The sequence below is a fragment of the Candoia aspera genome, chromosome 3 (genome assembly GCF_035149785.1).
Source record: "Candoia aspera isolate rCanAsp1 chromosome 3, rCanAsp1.hap2, whole genome shotgun sequence".
Lineage (NCBI taxonomy): Eukaryota > Metazoa > Chordata > Lepidosauria > Squamata > Boidae > Candoia > Candoia aspera.
In genome coordinates, this window is record NC_086155.1 from 134,765,007 (window position 1) to 134,787,731 (window position 22,725).

General features: G+C 38.0%; 1 protein-coding gene across 1 annotated transcript in view; it reads left to right on the plus strand.

The window, feature by feature from the left end:
• Positions 1–22,725, plus strand: part of PHLPP1 (PH domain and leucine rich repeat protein phosphatase 1) — a 167,909-nt gene that overhangs the window by 68,301 nt on the left and 76,883 nt on the right. The window contains exons 2-3 of the mRNA XM_063298791.1: positions 11,356–11,556; positions 14,647–14,768. Of these exons, the coding sequence (XP_063154861.1) occupies positions 11,356–11,556; positions 14,647–14,768 (323 nt within the window). The remainder of the gene's footprint in view (positions 1–11,355; positions 11,557–14,646; positions 14,769–22,725) is intronic.

The following is a 22,725-nucleotide window of genomic DNA, read 5'->3' on the forward strand; positions in this document are numbered from 1 at the left end:
TTATTTTTTTGAAGAGATGTTTCAGTTTTCAGGAGACTTGTCTAAATTTGACATCTGTGCCAGAGGCAGAATATAAATATCCCTATACAGTAATGGCTCTCTTTGTTTATTTTGTCTTTGGGATGCTGTTACATTATGAGTTTAAAACATGTAAGTAATATTTCTGTATTGATAAATGATTGCATGTATGTTCAAGTAAGTTATTTTAGATATTCATAGCACCAAGTACATGGTGCATTTGTTTCACACTAAATAAACCACTGATCTAGTCAGCTGTGGCAATCACTGTCTACAGCAGATGTATAATTGCACCCCAACAAATGGCTTTGTTAAGATACCCAGTGTAAAATGGAATGACCACCACTTATCCAACCTTGTTTTCTTGACTTTGAAGTAGGATCCCTGGAGGAAGAGGAAGGGAGTTTGAAACAGCATACAACGATTAGGATTTCAAGAGTGTTCATTCCTGACTTCTTCCTGTACTTTCATTATAGTCTGAAGGAAACCTCTACAAATTGTTCCATGGATAAAGTGTTGTGATTTAGATGCAGTGATACAGAAAGGTGGGGGAGGACCAAACCCCAAACCCCCACATCAAAACAAAAAAGCCAACTGAGATAAATGTTCTAAATCAAGATGATTTAAATAATCATAGTCTTTTATTTCAAGTGTTTCCTAAGCACATACTAAACATAATAATTGGCTTCTTTAGTGATTAGCAGTTAAATAAAACTTTGAAACCATATTGGAAAGGCATTCTGGGAGATACAACCCAATATATTTGGAGCGTGCTATGGTTGAGAAGGCTGTTTTAAGGTGTCCACTCAAGCAGCATAATCCAAACCATCAGTTGTGTACTGTTTGTCTTTTGCACTATAGAATTTTCATTACTTAGAAATGAGGGCAGTTATGAAAGGCTGTGATTTCTGTTGGTGATTGGTGTAGATGCAAAAACATTAAGCACAATTATTTGGCTAACCATTAACTGCTCAGAAACAATTTGCTATTCCTACTAGACAAAACCATGTTTCTTCTATAGCTTGATCACTTATTTTAAAAATAGAATATGGTGCCAAAACGTCACAGGTAGTATCCTGTACCAAAATGTAATCCGAAGCACTTGCACATTTTAGTCTTTATTCTTTATTCTGTATTCCTTGTCTATCAAGAATATCTAGTCTAGTTGTTTAGATTTTTCTTCCATATAGATTGGGGGGCGGGGGGTACAAAATTCTAACTATGTTCAAATAGTTTATTTTTATGTTGGTTACTGTAGGGAACTTTCCTATTCCTACAGTATTTCAAGGCAGTTTCTCACTGTGCATCAATCTGGCCTATGATTTATGCATGTTCCCCTCCTCATTTGCTAATTTGAGCCCATTCCGCTTTCCATTTGGTTAATTGCCACATAAGTAGACACAGCATAAGTTCCATTCCTTTGAGTCTTTATGGAACTGTTTTTGCAGCTGCCATTACCACCTAAGACTTTTCCCACTTGAAATATTTTGGGGGGTTTCTGCAAACCCTTGTTTATGACACATATACTGAAATTGCCCTGAATGATATAGTTGGGGCTGTAGATCCCCAAGCTTGGTGAAGCTTAAGCTGGAAATAAAAGGAATAGGGATGATGACTGAGCAATTCCAAGCTCAATGTTTCCACAATAAAAATGCCAACAGAGAATGTCTTTCAAAATTATAATGCTTAAATTCAGAGATAGGATCTCCTTTCCATAATTTGTTCTTTCACATGGAAAAATTTAGTGGTGTTACATAAGTTTATGGTTTTAATCTGAGGTGATGCTAATGCTGCCTCACAATTGTCACCTTCCTTGGAATGAGTCCTTGCTCTCAATAAACCACCATTTAGGATTTTTCCAGTGGTGCAAGAGCAATAACTATTAGAACTGATAAACTCCCAGATTTTGCCCAGTCTTCTTCTTTTCATGCTTGTAGACCCAGGATGAGCCAGTAGCAGTTCTTCATGGTTGATGTTAGTCAACCAGTTTTTGTTTTTTTTAAAGAAAAGCATTAAAAAAATACTCTGCTTTAGGATCAATGCTGTTTGTCTTGAGTATTGTATGGGTTTGGGGGAGGATGTGTTTTTCCAATAGAAGAGAATGTATGTAGCTCGGGGTTGAACTGTGGAGTCCTCTGAGCTTGGTTGTTTGCTTGCAGACATTTCATTATCTGACTAGGTAACATGATCAGTGCTAGTGAGTGTGGGGTTTGCTCCCTGTTTATATGCAGTAGCTTGCCCTGCCTGTGTTGGTAGGGGTGTGGTTTTCTCCTTGGTAGTTCCTTGATTGGGGAAGTTGAGTTTTTAACCTTTATGGATGAGGTGGGTATTTCATTTTGTGAAGTTATGTTTTTGTGTGGGAGTAGGTATGAAGTGTTCAAATCCCAACTTTTTGAGGAAGTTGCTTGCCATCTAGGATCCCCATGGCACCCTTTTTCTGGTATCTCAACTTTTCATAAATGTGCTATAAAAGATTAGAGATCCCTGCTTACATGGTATATGCTGAGCATTTGATGTAGATAACAGTTTTATTTTGCTGGGCTTTTGTAGGAGATTTCAGCGCTGTCTTGTTTAGTTTTCTTCTGTGAATATCTGCAAAGGGGAGAAACTAACATTTCCCTTGTACAACCCAATTATTAGTAAATAAAAGAGGAGTAAATTAAACTCCATGAGTTTAGCTTGTGCTCAGATGCAGAGTAGATCCTTGGGGGTGGGTGGGGGTGGAATTGCCACCTGGTTCATGGATCTGTAAGAATTCACAGATTTAGACAAGTTTATGTATAGTAGATCCTTTTCTTCTTTTTAGAAGTCAGATTTTTAGCTATTGCTTTATACTTCCAATGGGTGGCTATTTTGGTTGTTTTTTTATTGATCTGAAGCCCAGCAAATATTACCGCTGCTGCTAGGAATTTTTGTTTAATTTTTATTTTTGCTTCTGCCTTTTGTAAGCCATGTAGCACTCTCATTTGCTCCTCACTGCCAAGGGCTGCATTTGATTATGGGTTCTATCTCTTGGTGGAGAAAAGTTTTGCTCATTTCAGAGTCAGTCATCTCTTGGAACCATGTCATGATGTTATGTATTTGCATCATTCCAAGTTTTATCACTACTTTGTGCTAGTCCTTGATTTAATGAAATGGTGTTTTCTGTCAAATCCACATGTGGGGACAGTCTCTTTCCTCTGAAATACATTTACATTTGCTCACTAAAAGTTACTTTAGATTTTTGGCTAGAAGTATTCATTCTCTAGTACAAAACTTGTTCTTTTAGAAATCCTAGGATTTGAGTCAGTTTGTGGCTTCCTTAAGAACATTCGAAACTATAAGTAAGGATTTGGTTTGCATGACATATGAAAAATAAATGTGCATTCTCAGCATTTGGTGGTTTTTTTCAGGGAAAAAGGCTGAGATGTCATAGAAAGGAATATATTGAAGAATTTAGCGTGAATTGCTGTAAGCTAGACATACTTTCCAGATGGGCAAAGTTAAAGCCTTTTCTTTTATTTAAAAAAAAAAGGCAGACTACTTCTTTACCCCTATAGGAATATAGAGAATCATAATTTGAATCTTGCTGCTCCTGCACAAAAAGCATAGAACATCATTTTGGGGAGTTTTGAAAAGGAATACTAGAATAACAAAAGAGGTTGAATGGAAATATATCTGGGGATCCACAGTTTCACTGGCCACTCACATCTGCAGTAGAGGAGAGTGTGCTTGAAAACAGTGTTTTAGACTAGACAAAGTATGAATTATTCTGCAACCCACAGGTGCTTCTTGGCAGAGTTCCATACAAAAACACAGCTTGAAACCATTGTCTTATTCTTATTTAGTTAGCTATGTGATGTACACACTGCTTCAATCCAACTGGACTCTAGGCAGCTTAGAATGTATATAATAAAACCCATAATATTAATATGATAATAGAAAATATAAATAGAGCCTTGTGTGGCACAGAGTGGTAGGCGGCAGTATTGCAACCAAAACTCTCCCCACGACCTGAGTTCGATCCCAGCGGAAGCTGGAGTCTCTCTTGGGTAGCTGGCTCAGGTCGACTCAGCCTTCCGTCCTTCCGAGGTCGGTAAAATGAGTACCCGGCTTGCTGGGGAAGGTGACGACTGAGAAGGCAATGGCAAACCACCCCGATATAGTCTGCCAAGAAAACGTCACAAAAGCAGCATCCCCCCCAAAGGGTCAGACATGACTTGGTGCTTGCACAGGGGACCTTTCACCTTTCACAGAAAATATAAATAATATGTAACTATAATAAAACTAAAACTTACTTTGATGGCTCTAGAATCAATGCTAAAAAGCCCTCTAGAAAAGCGAAGTCTTTCCAGTTTTCTGGAGGGCCGTAAGAATGGGAATACAGTACTTCTCACCGTGAGGGTAAGCTATTTCATAGGAGAAGAGCCACTAAAGATAATGCCTGTCTTTGGGCCCTTCTCATTGTACTTTCTGGTAGGTAGGGACACTCAGCTGGCTTTTTCTGATTGCGTGGGTTGTGGGAACAGATTTGATCAGGGGAAGGAAGTCTCTTATATACCCATGTCCCCTATAGAGGACATAGGGTATGGCCTTGAGGAAGGAAGGGTATGGCAGGAGGAAGAGCCACTACCAAGGCAGTGGTCAGATAAGCAGGGTTTGAGCCCATTCCAAGAAACTAATTTGAAAAAACATCTCAAGACAGGCTCCTCCCTATTTCACACAAAGATAAAATGAGGGATGGGGAAGCACATTCAGACTTGCAAGATTCTGTTACAATAAAAGTAGTTGTGACCTATATGGCATTGGTTGCTTAGCCTGGTCTAGCTTGTTGGGCTGACATCCCCAGCTGTTAAGTGTTTTAAAGATACTGACCACACCCTGCTCTTGCAGCAGGGGTGCAATAAGCAGGATGAAGACTGACCAGTATGTATGTGGTATGTTGCATGTTGGACCAGGTGGTCTTCAAGGGCATTCCCATGTAGAGTGAATTGCAGTAATCCAAGCAAGAGATGACAAGAGCACAAGTGACTGCTCTTAGTGTATCTTGTTCCAGATAAGGCTGCAATTGGCGCACTAGCCTAAGCGAACAAGGTCCTTGTATGGTACAACCTCCACTTGCTCATTCAGAAAGAGCCATTTTCTCAAGCATGTGACTTCTAGAAAGCTTCAGTTCTTCTTTCCCTTTTACAGATAGGGAAATGGAAAGTGGGCAGTTGACTCTTTTGAGAAAATGAGGACTTGGGCCTCACTCTGCTTCGTGTTTGGACATATTTGTATTTTTTTGTGTCTGTGGGTGTGTGTACAGTATGCCTCATTTTTCTCAGTTCCAAGATTCAGGTAAAATAGATAATCGATCTGTAGGTATCCAGGCCTAAGCAATTAGTCTCTTTATGCTGTTCTATATCTATGGATTGAGGCAGTCAGTGATCCACCAAACCAAATCCAGTCACCAACCATATATTGTAGCTTGGCAGATAATTAACAACTCTTTTGTTTTCCAGTTTCAATTGAGTAATCAAAGCAGGAATCACATGCCATTTTCAGCAAGTACTTGTGTGTGGTTGGTGGTGGTTAAAGTGATAAATTGGCAACTGTTTTTCAAGCTTGTTTCTCCATTCCATTAAAGAGCCATTTGATTATTTGGGACAAAGCCTGCACTGAATCTCATAATGGTAGCTTAAAGCATTTGTTGCAGTTTGATCTTCATACTGTTTTAAGTATGATATTAATGTTTGGCATTCCCATTTTTACCAGTCATAAAACTCACAGAAAGCATGTCTGTTTGACCTATTGTCATCCGCAGTGATTTGCTTGCTTGGTTATCGAGAATTACTATTGTGCTTCAAACATTTAAGTAATGGGGTGGGGGGGGACATCAGTCACTACAAATAAATCTATCTAGAGATATACAAGAGCAGCTTGATAGGATGACAGTCTTTCAGAACAAAATACAATATTTCTGTATATTTGTCTAAGCTCTATTGTAGGATGGTGATGAAAATGTCTTGCATTTCATTGTATTCAGCAGTAAAGCAACTTTACAATTCTGCATAAAAAGTAAAAATGACGAGGGAGACATTGCCTCTGAATCTGTAAACTGGCTTTTGTGTCTCTTCTTGAATTTATAAATATTTTAATGTTGAGATTCTTTAACAGTTGCTATGCTGCCATATTGCTGAGGGATGGAGTCTGAGACAATGAACTTTCCATGCTCTCACAGTGTACTTGAACCTGTAGAACCATATAAAACGTTCAATGAAAGCTTACAGACTTTAAGGAAAAGAAATAACTTTTACCCTGTTATTTAGGAGCGTGTTTTTCAAATTCTCTATGTGTGTACCACTAAATAAACAGTCAGAAAACCAGGGACCATCCAGCTGAACTAGCAACTTCTGTGTTTTTGTCTTTAAGAGCATGAGAAGTCATGTTTCTAAAAGAATGACAGTAGTTATAGATGTATATGCTTCACATTCTCTGCACTTTAAAATGTTATCCAAAATTAAATATCTGTGAGCAGGCTCTGGTGCACCAGCTGACTGTTGGGGAACATGGGGTGTCCCATTTTGTCACTAACCTGCAGCTGGCAGAGCCATTGCCCACCTCTTGTCTTGCTTTCCCACATGCACCAATAGCCAGCTGGTCAACTGACTGTCAGTCAGGATGAGGAGGCATGGCTGTGATTTTGACTGGCAAATGGGGGTGGGGGGGAGGCAGTGGCAGACAACCTTGGGGAATGGTTGCATGGTCCACTGTTGGAGAATCACTGATTCAGAGCATCAACTCTGTAATAACAAAAGTTGAGATTTTATGCAGATCAGTAATACTAGCAGAACTCTTGTTATCTTACTTAATTCTATCGCTTTTGCTGTTTTATAGAAAACTGGTTTTGTTTGTTAGGGGAAAAAGAGCAAGAACTTAAGCTCACCTATTGAAACTGATGAAATGTTAATGACACCTCTGGGTTTTGGCAGGCACTCCCCAATATCCATAAAAGGAAGTAACTTGCCATTTCTTTTAAAATAGACATGGGAAATCTTCTAGCCCTCTAAATGTTGCCAAACCAGAATTCTCAACATCCCTCATCATCCTTCAGCAACATCTGGAAGGCCACAGGTTCTCCACCCTTTTTAAAATAAAACACGATTCTAGGAGAGCTGAGTCCTGCGGCTACCACATTCTGTGCTTTTTCTGTATAGCTTTGAAAATAGAAGTCTTTTAAGTATCCTTGGTTTAGTTATCCTTACAGTACCTGTCATAAGATAAGCCTACCCAACCATCTTTTCTTGAAGGCATGGGGAATGAAGATACTGTATTTTGTGCCTGAAAGTAGATATTCAGATGTAATTCCCTGTTTGCCTGAAGTTTCTAGCTGGAAAAGCTTGGGGGTGGGGGGCAGGGATAGTAAGAAATGCTCATGTCTGTAATATCCAGTCGTCCAAGGTACTTGCTGTCTTAGTGGATGAATTGTTTCTGCCTGAGCAGTGGTAGATATATGTCTTTTTATGTTCTCTGAAGCATGCCGCATAAAAATGAGTGGTTAGAAAGATGAAGAAACAGTAGGTGGTAGGAAACCTGTTACTGCGAAAGCTCTAGGGGAAGGATTTGTCTTGTGAGCACATTATAATGTTACTATGACTGAAGTAGGTGTGAGAACATAACTAAGTTGCTTGATCTGGCCAGAGACATGTCCTGTTTTCGGCACCTTATCTTGAGAGCAAGATAGAAAGGTAATACCAATTCTCTTTAGGTTTTTTTAAACAGTTATACCGTATAATTTTATTAAGGCTATAAAACATTTATTTATTTGTGTTAGGAGCATTACAATTAAAATAAGGCATACTGTAAAACATAGAATTTAAAATATAAAATAAAGAAGTTAAAATATATAAAAGTTAAACAGATCTTGCCCAGAAACTGGCAACATTAATTGCGTTCTGTTGCACTGTCATGAGGTCCTCAAATGTGCATTGATCAGGGCGCAAAGGACAAGTGTACATATGTATTGTCGGCATGTCTACATAGTCACAAAGGGCAGAGGCCACCGGATAGCCCCATTTATTCAGAATTTCTCTGGATCTTATTATGCCTGTGCGCGGTCTGTTCAACGACTATAAAACATAAAGTCAAGGTACTCCTATAGTAACTGATTGACCAATCTCATAAAGGCACAAAAGTGGCTGTGCATATTAGACAAATTAAAACATTAAGGTATCAATTAAATAACTCTTAGGTACAAAGCAATAAATGTACTCAAGCTAGCTTACACATATCCTTTGCCTAAAGCAATGTTTAGATTGACAGTTAGTGTTTAAGTTGAGTACAGGTGGTTCTGCTAAATGAGAAAAGGTTACAGTTTAACAATATATTTATTCCACTTTTGTCTTCTCAGACTCCTTTAAATTTTAAATTGTTTCCTGGTGATTGCCAGTCTCCTCCTCTGATCTACATCAAAGTTACAGAACACCAACAAAGTTTTAGTCCTTCGAAGATTTAGTTTTGAAAACTAATTATATTTAAAATCTCTCGTCTTCGTGTCTTTTTACAACAATCTTATTTTAGAATTCTAGGGGAATAAAGTTCTTACCATTTAGCAATTCTTTGTTTAATTACTTGATTGTCCTGTGACCAAATATACTGAGTATTTAACACACCAGAGCAATTTTTCTTTTGTTAGTGGGAGAGAGTTGTGTATACAAAGTACATTGGTATATACCAGCTTACCTTTTTGCTGATCTTGTAGCTTGGTTTCTATATATAAAAAAGTGAGACAGAGGTTACATCTGATTATAGAATAGGCTTCAAACTGAGGCTTCCAGCACAGAATCCCAACCAGCTTGGCTGGAACTGTGGGAGCTCTAGCCTTAATTTATTTTGAGGAAACCAGGTTTGGGAAGATTGTAAATATAGGCAAGTACATTCTATCATCTTGTATATTGGTGTTGGATTTCTTTGAAGCTCAGAAAAGGTTAGATGTTCTCTTTTGTGTTCCTGATGGATTATGCCCAACAATATGTTTCGTGGGCATGGGAGAATGTATGGCAATTACCCTCCTTACAGATTGCCTATTTACAGGTATAAAAGTCTGGAGATAATAGTCTTGCATCTTGGAGGCAAGAGGAATGAAGATATTTCATCTGTTGTGATGTATCAACTTAGTTACTTGATGAAATTATCCTGCAAATCCAAAAGTGAGATAAACAAAATAACCTTAATGTCAGCTTAGTATTGCAAATTTGCAAATATTACAGGATGAGTCCTAAAAATTACTTCAGTTTTTCAAGCCAGTGGTAGTTGACATTGCTGACCTGAATTGCTGTCTTTGGATGTGTGTGTGTTTTAAGTGGACAGCAATTTGGGGAGTGGGCATTTCACTGAATGTTGACAAAATAAATAGTTTGTATCTCTGCAAACTGTATGTACGCTGGAGAAGAAATCAAGTAGCCATAGTGATGAAATACGCTTTTTCAAAATAAGAGCAGACTTACAAATCAAAAGCTACCATGATTTATAAGACAAAAAAGCATTTGGAAGAGAAACTTGGATCACAAAAGGAGGCGGCGGCCAGCTTTTCTGTGTATTGGGCTCCCATCCCCCAATATTTTGAGAGCCAGATTTGTTGATACTTTGTCGCTGTGCCTTGACGTGTCTCATTACCTCTTCCCCTGTATCCTTAGGTGAGATATACAGAGTTTGCTGAACATAGTTTTAAAAACTCTTTACTGTAACTAAAGTATGTTTCTTTTATTTATTAGTTATATTTATATACCACCCAGCTGCCAGGATCCTGGGTGGGCTTTGGGGTATATTTCACAATCCCAAATGGACTTTCTATTCAAAGCCAAACCAACTGATTTTGCTCCATGATGGCATAATTAATTTTGTTACCTTAAGCAGAAGCAGAGAAAACAAATGGAATAATTTGTTGTACTGATTGAATTTAAATACATTTTTAAATTAAATCCTTGAAACATTGCTCAGCTTGTCATCATACTTTTACAGTCTTCTGTTTCGAGTCTATTCCTCCCGATGACAGGACCAATTTTGCTTTTGTAACTTAGGCGGTATCTTTTGGCCATCCCAGCTTAAGCTAGTATATTACTACTGCATTAGTCTACTACAGTAAATGGTAGTATTCCTACTTTTACTATGTTGTATTAAATCCTATTTTATTAGTAAGTCTGATAGAATAGGAAGATTCTGGTTTGTAAAATTTTAAAACAGTTTTGACTGTGGATAAAAGAGAAGAATCTCTGTTGTTTATTTTGGGTACATCTTGGCCATGGCAGAATTAACTGAGATGCCATTTCTGTAATTCTGAAGGAACATCCAGCTAGTACAGACAATATGTCCATGAAATACTGGACTCTGTGCTTTTGCAGATCAGAAATAGGCACAGCATGGCAAAAGTCAAATGGAGGCCAGGACAGACGATGAGTGAAAATTGCTCGTCCAGCAAAATCTTGGCAGACCTTGCTTCATCTCATTAATCAACACTATCCTAACTTATCTTCCATGGTTCCTGAAACTGGAATGCCGTGTAGCATTCTCACATTTTTCACCCTTGGCCTTCTTAGTAAGGAAATTGTCTAACGAAATTGTGTACTATGTACTATGTGGGAAAATCTTGCTGCTCTAATATAAGTGAGAGTTGTCCCATCATAATCAAATTCTTTTGCTGCTTTACGGTCCATATTGTGTTACGCAGTCCAGAGACGAAGCAGTGTTCATTATCTTCTTTTAAGAGCCTCCTGCTTTTGAGCATTGTATCAGTACACTGTAATGGGTACTCAGTAAGTTCTTTCTTCAGAAGCCTTTCTAATAATAGTTTAATCTTGAGGGTTTTTGGTTTTTGAAAGTTTAGACATTCATCTCTGATGCGATTGTGGTATCTAATTAAACCTTTTCTGTTTTTTAAAACCTCTGCCAAGTGATTATCGACTCAACCCTGAGTTGTAAGAACACACATCAAATAGAGTTTGGGTTTTGGTAGAAGGTACCACAGCAAGGGACTTCGTCTTCTGTCCTGCCATCTTCGATACGCTTCTCATGCTTCTGATGTAATTTTAGCTATTTCAGAATGCTCAGGAATCTGAAAGTTTGCAAATTTCCCCAAATACTTTTATATCCACATGTTTATTCGTGTAGTATTACCCTTAAAAAATATATTCCTGGAGCTAAAATTCAGAAAAAGCAATTTGCAGGACAGTAATTTTCCATGCATTTGAAGTTATGCTGGTCTTTGAATCTATCTTTGGGGGTATGGCTTTCATTTTGTTGTGCTATTTTGTAGTGTATTTTGAAGAGTAATTGGAAAAGCACCCTGACTGATAAAGCTGCTTGCTGTTCTCATTTCAGGAAAACCCCACAGCACTGGCAACTCTGAACGGATTCAGCTCTCAGGAATGTACAATGTTAGAAAAGGGAAAATGCATTTGCCGGTCAACAGATGGACAAGACGCCAAGTTATCCTTTGCGGGACGTGCCTAATAGTATCATCAGTGAAAGAGAGCCAGACTGGAAAAATGCACGTGCTCCCCTTAATTGGTGGAAAGGCAAGTTGACAATTTCATGATATGTGTATGTATCGAGATATACATAGCAAGATTCACATACTTTTATTATAATTAAAATGAATAGTACATCATCAAAATCACATATTTTAAAAATAGCATAATAAGGAATAAAACAAACCAACAAAAAAAATGCAAGAGCAGTATTTAAGAAACAAAACACATCATGTTTCGGAGTAATTATAAGCACATTTGTAGTCTTAAGAATAGTTACCAATCCATATTTGTTATTTTTCTTTAAAAAAAGTAATTGTACAGAAAAAAATAATATGTTGGAAACCTCATTATTAGTATAGCTGTGTGGATGTGTGTGTGTGTGTGTGTGGCCTCAGTTATCCAAAATAATTAAACCTGGAGTCTGTAATAGCAAATTTAAAACTAAGAAGCTATATCAGGCAATCGAGTTGATAGAAGTAACTGTATACATTTTGTACAATAAGATGTGTGCTAGTGAGATTTTCAGTTTCACTACAATATTCTTTATTTGGCCAAATAATATGCAATTGTTGTTTTTAGAAGGCGTATTCATTTTATATTTATCAGTAAAGGGGGTTGCTTTGCATATTTCATTTTTTATGCAAACTGTTTGCTCTTGAAGGCAATGACTGATCTTCCATTATGCTTGGGGACATAGGTAGCATACCATTCTCCAATCAAAATCCCCTGATCTCGGCTTTTAAGCAGTGGCTACTCATGGAGACATAGGCAGAAGCTCAAATAAGAGTAGGATGCCCACAGCCTATTTCTAGTGGGCCCAGCTAATCCATAGGTTTCTTGCTGTGAGACCCAGTTGTTTCAATGCTGAAAACAGTTCTGACACTTAGACATGCATAGACCCATTTAAATCACACACTGCTGACCTAATCTTTAGGTTGTGAGGTTCTGATTTAAGCTATAGAATGTAAAGAATGTTCTGAGGGCATGGAATAGAGTTGCCTTTTAAATATATCCAGTTTTATTGGCATCTAGAAGCAAGAATCCTGTATCAGCCATTTGGAGTTCAGTAGTCAGTGTTGATGTCCTCTCTTGTTTATTACTATCATTGAAGCTACAAGATGACCAGAGTTCCCTGGTACTGTAAGATTGTGCTCGCTGTACAGTAACTAAGTGTAATGGTTGCCTATCCTAAATTATTCTCAGACTCACAAGCGAGAACTTGAATAAAACCTGGTTTATTTAAGAATAGTATGCAAGTACAAAGAAAGCTGAGAATGAGCAAAAGTGCGCCAAATATAAACTAAAAACCCTCGGTGCGAATGTAAGCCCTCCCCCTCGTACAACTGTTTCAAATTCCCCATCCCAGGTGCTCCTAATGAGTTCTGCTAATCAACGGGTAAAAAGGACCTTGAACACAAATGATAACCCAAACACATTCCATCCTCATGAAAACAAATAGAAAGCCTGGTACAAGGTTTTCCAGCAGCTCCCTCCCAACCGGAACGCGCGTCAGCACCATGGCATGTGAAACGTTACAATGTACATTAAACATTGCAGTGGCGAACATGACATACCGCCCCCCCAAAAAGACAGAAGAAAATCCCAGTACTCTGGTGAACGGCGTTGTTGTAAGCCACTTCTGCAAAGGGCAACAGTTCGACCCAATTGTCCTGATGGTAGTTGGTGTAGGCGTGACACTAAGAGTTATGGGCATTGGAAGAGAAGCTTTGTCATAAGTCATTGGTGATATCATTAATGCTGCCCAGTGAATCCTTCTGATGATTAAGCAGCCATGTTCCTCAGTGCATTTGTCATAGAATGGATTTACTTGCTTGAGGCACAATCACATGTTGACCAGCAATTCAGTCCCTTCGCTGCAGAATGTTGTCATGATTGCATTCAGCAACTTGGTAATTGCGTTATTCCCTGTGCTGAAACAAGTGTTTTCCAAAAGACGCAGGTTTACATCTTTTCAGTTGTCCTTGTGTCCCATTAAGTATTCAGAGAATTGTATGTATTCAGCTGTCATGGCAAACCAAGTTAGCATTTTCCGTCATGGTGTTTTCCAAACATGTTGAGTACTGAATCCTCCCATCTTTATTTCATCATGGATATTGGAGGACATAAAGATGTGGAAAGCTGATCTAGCGTAGTAACAGAGTAGATACTTTTCTCCAAGAATGTATTACATATTACAGTGAACAGAACTGCCTCTGAAACTGCAGCCTTGTGTTACATTTGCCTTCTCTTTGCAAACTTTACTCTAGTCGTCGCTACCAGCCATAATAGCTATACCCTACTTGTGGGCTTCCCAGGGGCATGTAGGAAAGAGAATGCTGGACCAAATACTCATGAAAAGTACAATTCATGTGAACTTTTCATTCATCTTTGGAAAGATGAAAATAGTCTGTTTGGAAGAAAGGCTCAGCATGTTGTTATTCTAGTGCATACCAGACTTTCATAGAACATTTTTAGATTTTGGTAAGTAAGCTTGATCATAAGGAATTTGTTTACTAGCAAAGAGAAAAGGTACAATCTGATATGCAACGTTCTTGGAAGTCAACTGGAGGTTGGGGGATGTGTCACTGCACATTTTTCATGTACCTTTGAAGGTAACAGCTAATTCCTACCTTCTCTACATCAGGAGTACTGGTTACATACTGCTGTATTTGAACTTCAGCTTTTTATATCTGCATTCATCCAAAGATGATGTATGCAGTGAATAGGAAAAACGAAAGTGCTGTTTCTTTGACAACTTGTTAGTTAAAAAGGTCTTGCAGTAAGAATAAAATGGAGTGTTGACAATTCTCCTAAAGCTGCTCAATTGACAGTGAAATCCTATGTATCGTATGTTTGAAATTATGGCCCATTATAATATTTGAGGTTTAATCTCAGATATATGACCTGATGACTTATTAGGGCTTTTGTTTTGTTTTGGCCCAATGAAATGAGCTAAACTTTGCAACTTCATATTCCTATTATTAAATTTATACATTTCTTTTGTTGACAGCCTATTTATCCTTGTGGCTCTTTTTCTTAATTGAATTTCCAGTTAATTAACATTTTAGAGGTTCAATTTCTGTCTTAGAAGTTCTGTTTTTTTAAACGTATCTATTTCCCTCCATCCCCATGCAGGTAGAAGAAGTTAAAAAGCACCAGCACTGTTTAGCATTTAGCTCCTCTGGACCTCAGAGTCAGAGTTACTACATCTGCTTTGACACTTTCACTGAGTACTTACGGTGGCTTCGGCAAGCTTCAAAGGTGAGTAGAGGTTTAACATTTTTCTAGTTATGCAGATCACTGGTACGCTTGTGTCGACAACTAGGATGATTGATAGAGTTGGCAGGGAACGCAATGCTTTTGAACATCGCCTAGCACAATTAGACCCTTAGTACATGTCAAAGGTTGACACTGAGAAAGAATAGTTTTTTTAAGGCTACTTAAAATTAAAAAATTATACTGTACCATCCAATTTGAGCAATTTGTGTGACCCATCCTGACCAATATCATGTAGCCGTATATATAGGAATAGCCTATGTAAAAGTGTTATATTATCTGAGTAAAATACTGATCATAGGTTTGTTTTTAAGTTATACTGCCTATAATAAGATTATAAGAAATCTACTGTTTATTTATTTATTTATCATATTTTTATCACTGACCATCTCCCCCACATGGGCGACCCTGGGTGGTTCACAATAAAACAATTTAAAATTCAATAAAATAATAATAATATCAATAATCAATAAATATAAATATAAATATAAAATATAATGAAATCCAAGTAATGGCAGATCTAATTCCACCTAAAGGGGACAAGACCAGTCCCGGCAGGACTAGGGAACGAACCAACTCCAATCTATATCTTACAGCTTCAGAAAATGTTACTTTTTTGTTTGTCTACCTGTAAAAATTCTCAGTGTGTGTGCATGCACAAATGAAGCCACTCCTCCTGCAGTGAAAGTTGTCTCAGTGTGACAAATCTAAGTATGTGTACTTACATTCTCTGCCCCCCCTTTTTTTGCCAATAGATACTCAGTGCCAAGTGAAAGCTGTTCAACAGTCCATGAGATTCTCCATCTCTTTCTTTTCCTTTTCCTTTCCCCTCTTCATTGCTTGGAGTACTGTATATTGTAACTGAATTATGGATAGAATTGAATAATGCAGTATTCAATTGCAGTAGTTACACTGTTGGGCTAGGACTGGGGAGATGCTGGTTCGAATCCATGGAAGCTCACCAAGTGACTCTGAGCCAGTAGCTATCTCTCAACTCAGTCTGCCTCACAAGTAATTTTTGTGGGGGAAATTGGAGAAAGAAGTGTGTGAGCTGCCTTAAGCTCCTAAGGAGAATCACAGGATTGCATATTGCATATGTCTATATGTAATCACAGTATTGCTTATAACTATATTAATTCTGGCTGTCCTTTTTCTGAGATAGCAGTTGTCCTAGCTAATTCCAATATCTAGCACTGGATAGTAAGGCAAATAATGTAAAACCATGCCATTTAGAAGTATAGGGAGAATGATTGGAAGTTGCTAGCTTTTTAAGTTACAGATTGCATAAGATTACTTGGTACCATCCTGTGCTTTCTCTTTCTTCAGCTGGGTTGGGAAGTTGCCAGTGTAAGCCCATTTCTTTATGTAATCACAGCAACATCTTCTTTTCTTTGAATGCCGAGATACATAAACCCGCTAGTGTAAGCCAGTATAGAAATAGGCGTACTTTAAAACCTTTTGTTAAAAAAAACAACAACACATTTCTTAGTATTATAGAAATGCAAATGTTTGTAAGACATGTAGCAGATGTTTAAATTGTAAACAAAAAGACATGTTTATTTTAGAAAAGGTTGTCTGGTAAATCACCTCAGCTCATAATAGAATTCTTGTTTTTGATTTGAAAACCTTTGAGAAAAGGTTGGCCTACTGTTAAGCATTTATTCTAAAGATTTCTGAGCTTGCTTTTGAAGTGTTTTGAATGGAATCTTTTCTAAAAGCTACAGAGGTCTTGAAAACTGCTTATGAGTTCAGGGTCAAATGAAGGCAGAGACTTTGCTCCCATTGTCAGCACATTACTGGGATATTATGTAAAGCTGTGTCCATCTCTTAAAAGGTTGACCTGTTAAACAATTATGAAGGCCCAGTAATAATCCCAGGTAACTGCTGATGAGAATGGGCCCTCTATCTATCTCTACAGTATCTATCTCTTTCTCTCTATCACCAGTAGTGTTTTGATCCAGGAATTTCATGCACATGGTTTGAGTGTCCAAGACCATTATGTCTTCATAATGGTCTCTGTAATTCACAAAAGGAATTAGATGTCATTCAGATAACTCCATTTTTCAACAACCAACAAATTCTTGCTGGCTTGCCTGAGTAACTTTTGGACAGTAAAGAAATAAACTGAAGTCCCTAGACCCAAACCCCTTAATACTTGCAGTGTATCACCTCTCTTTCTTCCTGCTGCACTCACACATAATGCCAAACCAGGATATTTTCATATGGCTTGTTGAATAAGCCACATTATATCCATAATGGTAAATGATAAGAAGCAGGTTCATGCATCATGCTAAGCCAAAAACGAGCAAAGCATGTTAGGAGTTAGTGTTACTTGTTAAAAGATGGTTACCAACTACATGACTGTAATCACCACAGATTGTAAATAGAAATAATCTATTGTGTTTTCAGTACAGCTTGTCCTTAATGTAATGGTTGGTTTTCATTATGTATTTTTCCCCTTATGCAAACCATGCTATCAGCAATTCTAGCACTCATCCCTTCGTTCCTTGTTGGGTTGAAACATAGAGTTGCTTGTGCTGCCTGGCAAATTAGCAAGGTTAAAATGACACTGAACTTTCATTTCTGCAAATGCATTGAACATATGAATGATTCTTCCTTAATAGAGAAAGAATTCACCTTCATGGTTGAAAATATTAAGATATAATTTAAGGAGAGTCCACTGAAGGATAAAATGTTTCACAGTTGGGCACAGGTATGACATAAAAATAATCATGCCAGATGAATAATTCATCTAGTTCTATTAATTCTAATAAAACAAAATAGGAAAGGAGAACAAATCAATTCCCTTGGAATAATTTCCCTGGTATTATGGTCTCCTGATGGCTGGACTGTGTCTCCCAAATCTAGGAGAATTTAAATTGTTACAATCTGATAGAAATGCTGCTGTCTACTAGACTAACATAAATGATTTGTAGTCACCAGAAATCAAGCTTGACTTAAAAAAAAAACTTTATTTAACTAAACTTTTTTTATTATTTCTAATTAGACATTTTAAATAGTTTAACTCTGCTAGCAGATCAATCTGCTGATCAAGATACAGATTGATAGTGCTAAATATCAGTGTCTTTGGGTGACTTAAATTAGTCACTCATTTTCATTACACAAGCAAGAACAGTGGAGGAAACTTAATATTTTTAGTTGCCAGAGGGATAGTTCCCTGGCTATTGGGACAAAAGAGTCTCAGGATTTTTAAAAAGATCATTTCATTATAATACTTGCTTGTGAAAAACCTATCACTGATGCTGAGAATTTTGGCAATGTGAGATAAAACACGTGTTCCCGTCAGTTTATAATGTTGTGTTTGGTTACCTTTCATAGATGTGGTTTAAAGTATGCTGGTCTGTGACCGTAATAAAGATTTGATTTGATGTGGTTTGAAGTGACAACAATTTTGCTATTAATGTGTGCAATTTTCCCCCCAGATCTGTTACAATCAGTAATCTATATAATATTCTAAAAAGTTAAGTGTTGGATTTGGCCTAGGGACAAGTTTCACTTGTCTATAAACCCACAAACTCAGTCAGAGAGTCATTGTGCCAGATCATATATCATGCTAAATCAGGCTTCTACAACCTGTTGCCTTTTTGGTGTGTTGTGCTTCACTTCTGCCAGTCTCACAGTACTAACTGGGGATAATGGGAGTTGCAGGCAACCTACTACAAGACTGGAAAACAGGCTGTTGGGAAGATTGGATTTATGCAATCCCTTGTTCTCTGGGACAGTCATGAGAAGGAATTAGAAAACTGGCTTAGGTTAACTACAGCTTGTTCACTCCCCAAAGCCTGACCTACCTACCTACCTACCTACCTTCTTTCTTTCTTTCTTTCTTTCTTTCTTTCTTTCTTTCTTTCTTTCTTTCTTTCTTTCTTTCTTTCTTTCTTTCATCGATCGATTTCTATAGCCACCCATCTCAGCAAGTGGACTCTGGGCGGCTTACAGCAATAAAACTATAGAACAATTAAAACAATTACAAGAGAAACAATTAAAATACAAAATAAGTATAGATGGCTGCTAAGTAAGCAATGTATGGATGTTAATATAACCAAGCAACAGGACCATTAACACGCTCGGGGCCCCAGATTCAAATATTGATTTGTTTGGATAACTTCACATGATGTGTTGTGAAGCTTGCTTGTTGAAGCTCCCATAGTTAAAAGTTCAACAAAGTGTAGTTTGGGCATCATGTTAAGCAGGTTAATTAAAACTGGAAAGAAAACATTCCGGATAAATTAGACTAGGAGAAAGGAGTAATTATGTAATACTTTCATTATTCTTCTCTGGAAATGTTAGCAAACATAGGATAAACCTCATAACCTGAGCTCCACAAAGACAGAATAAGATACTCAAGAGTTTGTCCTCTGTTACAGTACAAGACAGCATAAATTATTCAGAATTCAAGGTATTGCCACTTCAACAATTATTCATTTACTTGAAAAGGCTGAGATTAGATTGCTGTTCCATTCCTCCCCACACACATACCACATATTTAAATGCATACTCTGTTGTAGGCTGCCCATTGAGAAAATAAGGGGATGAAGTAGAGAATAGCAGGCATTGTAGAATACTTTATGTCAAGTATTCAATCCTGGGATCTTTATTTGAGAGCTATTGTAAAAAAAAGCCCCTTTTCATATGCTACCAAGTGCCTCAAGAGTCTCTTTTTTATGCATGGTTTCAAGGGGAAAGTCAGATATACAGCTGGTTTGTCTGGCCTTTATGATCCCTTCTGTGCCCTGGATTACCTGGAGACAAAGTCTCTATTTTAAATAAATTGTTACATAATGGACTAGCTCAGATTTATCTTGTGAGATTCCCAGCCAGAGCTAGGCCTAATTTCTCTGCTGGTGTTTTTGTTTTCTTTTTGTCCCTACTGTTACCCATTCTTGCTTTCTAGAAATGTTCAAGTGAAGATGTGGCTAAAACCGTCTTTTGGGGGCATACCATACTGGCTTTAAAATCATTGCAAGACTGTTCACTCAAGAGTTCATACTAGCAAATTAATAAATTTGAATTACTCTCATCTTTCAGCTGTATTTTAGGTGTCACACTTGCATAGTATTATTTCTTTTCCTAACTTCTCTTTATTCAAAATAATGCTGATAATATGAATTTGCTTTGCTTCCCATACAGTTGCTTATTTGTTCTCTGAAGGAAAAGTGTGAAATGATGAGGGAGGTGTGTTCTCCCATCAGCTTCACAGGTCCTGATTACTACTATACTGCAGCTGTTTTTTTTAAAATGCTGTCTCTAATGTTGTAGACTTTAAAATGCATAAGCCCTTCCTGAAATAATTAACATCCATCCATCCATCCATCCACTCTATGAATGGGGAGCCCATTAAACAAATGAGTGCATTTGTGTTAAAAGATACATAAGGCAGCTGTGGCTAGGAGGGCCTTTGCACAGCTCCATCTTGTGTTCCAACCCCAAATTAGAGAAGGGCTGGCATACACTGGACATTAGACAAGCTGTCAAGATCTTCCTGAGCAAAACAGAGGAGTTCAGAGACTTGGTCTCCTGGTGTGAGGCTGAAGCTGCTAAGCCAGACACTGAGAGCCAGAGATAAGATAGGACCTTTATCAAAAGATTGTCCAGGTGCCTTCCACCTCCATGGTCAAGAAACAAGCAGCAAGACGTCCATTGCCTTTTTAGGACAGGAGAAAGAGACCTAAAATTTAACAGCTTGGGGCTGTTATATATAGCAGGTTGGATTTCTTGATTCTGAAGTATAGCTTATCTACTGTGTTATTAGGACTTCTTGTGTCTGCAGTTAACATTGTTTCTCTCAGCCGTGTTCTTGACTCTTCCTCTGCTGGCTCCAGGGGGCTGGGAGAGTTCTTGAGTGAAATCTATTACCATGTCCTGCATAAAGCTCTGATACCCACTGTCTTTTCAAGAGCCCCACCTAGACCACAAAGTTTTACCAGTCAAGGTGTACCGAAGTCTGCAACTACCCTGCAAGATTGTGAATAAGCCTACCGTACAGGGAATTATGGTCCAGTCCCATAGAAGGCAGCTACTGTGACTGGTCTTGATGCTGCTGGTGCTGCTACTGTTACTATTACATAACAGTAGTATAACTGTTAGTAGTATAGCAGTAGTTAGTAGTATAACAATAGTATATCAATGTACCCCTTCCCCAAGACATTTGCAGAGCTGTCGTGTGGTCCTCTGTGTCCTGCTTTATAAAGCAGTTAGAATATTAACTCTTATCTTGACTGAAGCATACTTCTACAAGAAGGTAATACTGTACAGAAAAAACTCCACAGCAAGGATAAGGGGCTTCTCAGAGATAGCCCCCCCCACCCTAAAGCATAGCTCTGATGTGTCTACTCCATCTCAGAATGGTACAAAGTGCATTGGCTAGAATATGCATCTGGTTTAAAAAACTGTCTTTTGTTTGCTGGCATTTTCTTTTACTTTGTTGTTTTTGAATTGCACTGCTTTTCAGTTCTAATTGGGGCAGTATTCATGCAATACTCACAAAGGGTTCAAAGAACCTCCTTGTTGTGATATGTGATTTCTTTATGCATTAGTGGCAATGCCATTATAAATTTGAAGTACCGGTTTTGCTTTCATGCTTCACTTGAACCTAAAGATGCTGTTTTCCTGTCAGCAATCTTTTTTGCCACCTTAAGCATCACTTGAAAGGTGGCATAGTGTAAGTTGCAATTAAGGATAAGCTGAGAGCATGGATGTCTGTCAGATTCATGTCTCTCATAAACTGCAAGTTCTATCACCAAGTTCAAATTTGGTTCATTTGTCTGAGGATGGACTATGTATGTGACTGCCCATGTGGGAATTAATCTTTGGTTCTTAAACTGGTAACATCTAAACTGAGAAATAGTGGCTTAGGGAATTCCAGGTGGATTGAACTCACAACTCCCACAAATCCTAGCAACCTAGCCCATGGGTAGAGATGATGGGATTTGCAGTCCAGCAATATTTGGAGGGCTTCAAGTTCCATACCTAGTTTAAGGGCAAGCTAAAATACTCTGCTCTGAAAAGAGTTTCATAGCCACAGTTGCTTCAGATACCAAAGAAAACTGGTTTAAAGAATATGGGTAGCTTTCTATGTACAAGATAATGGGGGAAGAAACTGAGCCACTCTGAGTCCTGAAGACATCCATGTTACTTTTTATTTTATCTTTTACTGTTCTCCAAAATATGGGAATGCAAATTTTATAGGGCTGTTGAATGGATAGCTGAGACCATGTAGAAGTTGTAGAAAGGTCAACTTCTATCACTGACTTCTAACGTCTAGTATTACCTAGATTATACCTCTTCATCCTTTCTAGTTTAGACACTTGAAGGCCATTATTGCGGGCGTTTTGTGACCCTGCTTCAAAATAAGCAAACCAAAAACAGCTTCAACTGGTTCTGAGTTATTAAGCTTTCTGAAGGAATGAATTCTTGTTTGCTCTCCCTACTGCTTGAAAAGCAGTTCATTTCAGCTCTTCTTTTTCTTTCTGTCCTGTTTAGATGTTGTGCTTGATTGCATCCTCAATTGAGGTTTTAGAAAGCCACAGTGATAAAAAAAAAGTCAAGTGAACAGTGTGGCTTTGTTATTGAACCAAATAACTGAAAAAATTGTAATCTTTTGAGGGATACTGATAGATAGGATGGTGATCCCTTTTCACCCACCTAGGGCATAACTCCCCTGGTGGACTAATTATTGAACTTACTCGAAATAGTCTTCTGAACAAATCATTGCATAATATATGCCAGAATGCAGTCCTCCGTTGGACTTACATCTGTCCAGGGTTTGTAGATTCATCAACTTACACAAGAAAATAATTTCCTCCAATGTTGGCAAGCAGACCTGTGCCCATTCCTTTGTTGGCCAATATTGCAGGTGTGTTTTCTCCAACACTGGTAGGTCTAAGACAGCCTTCAGGTCCTTCCCATGATTTGTAGTAAG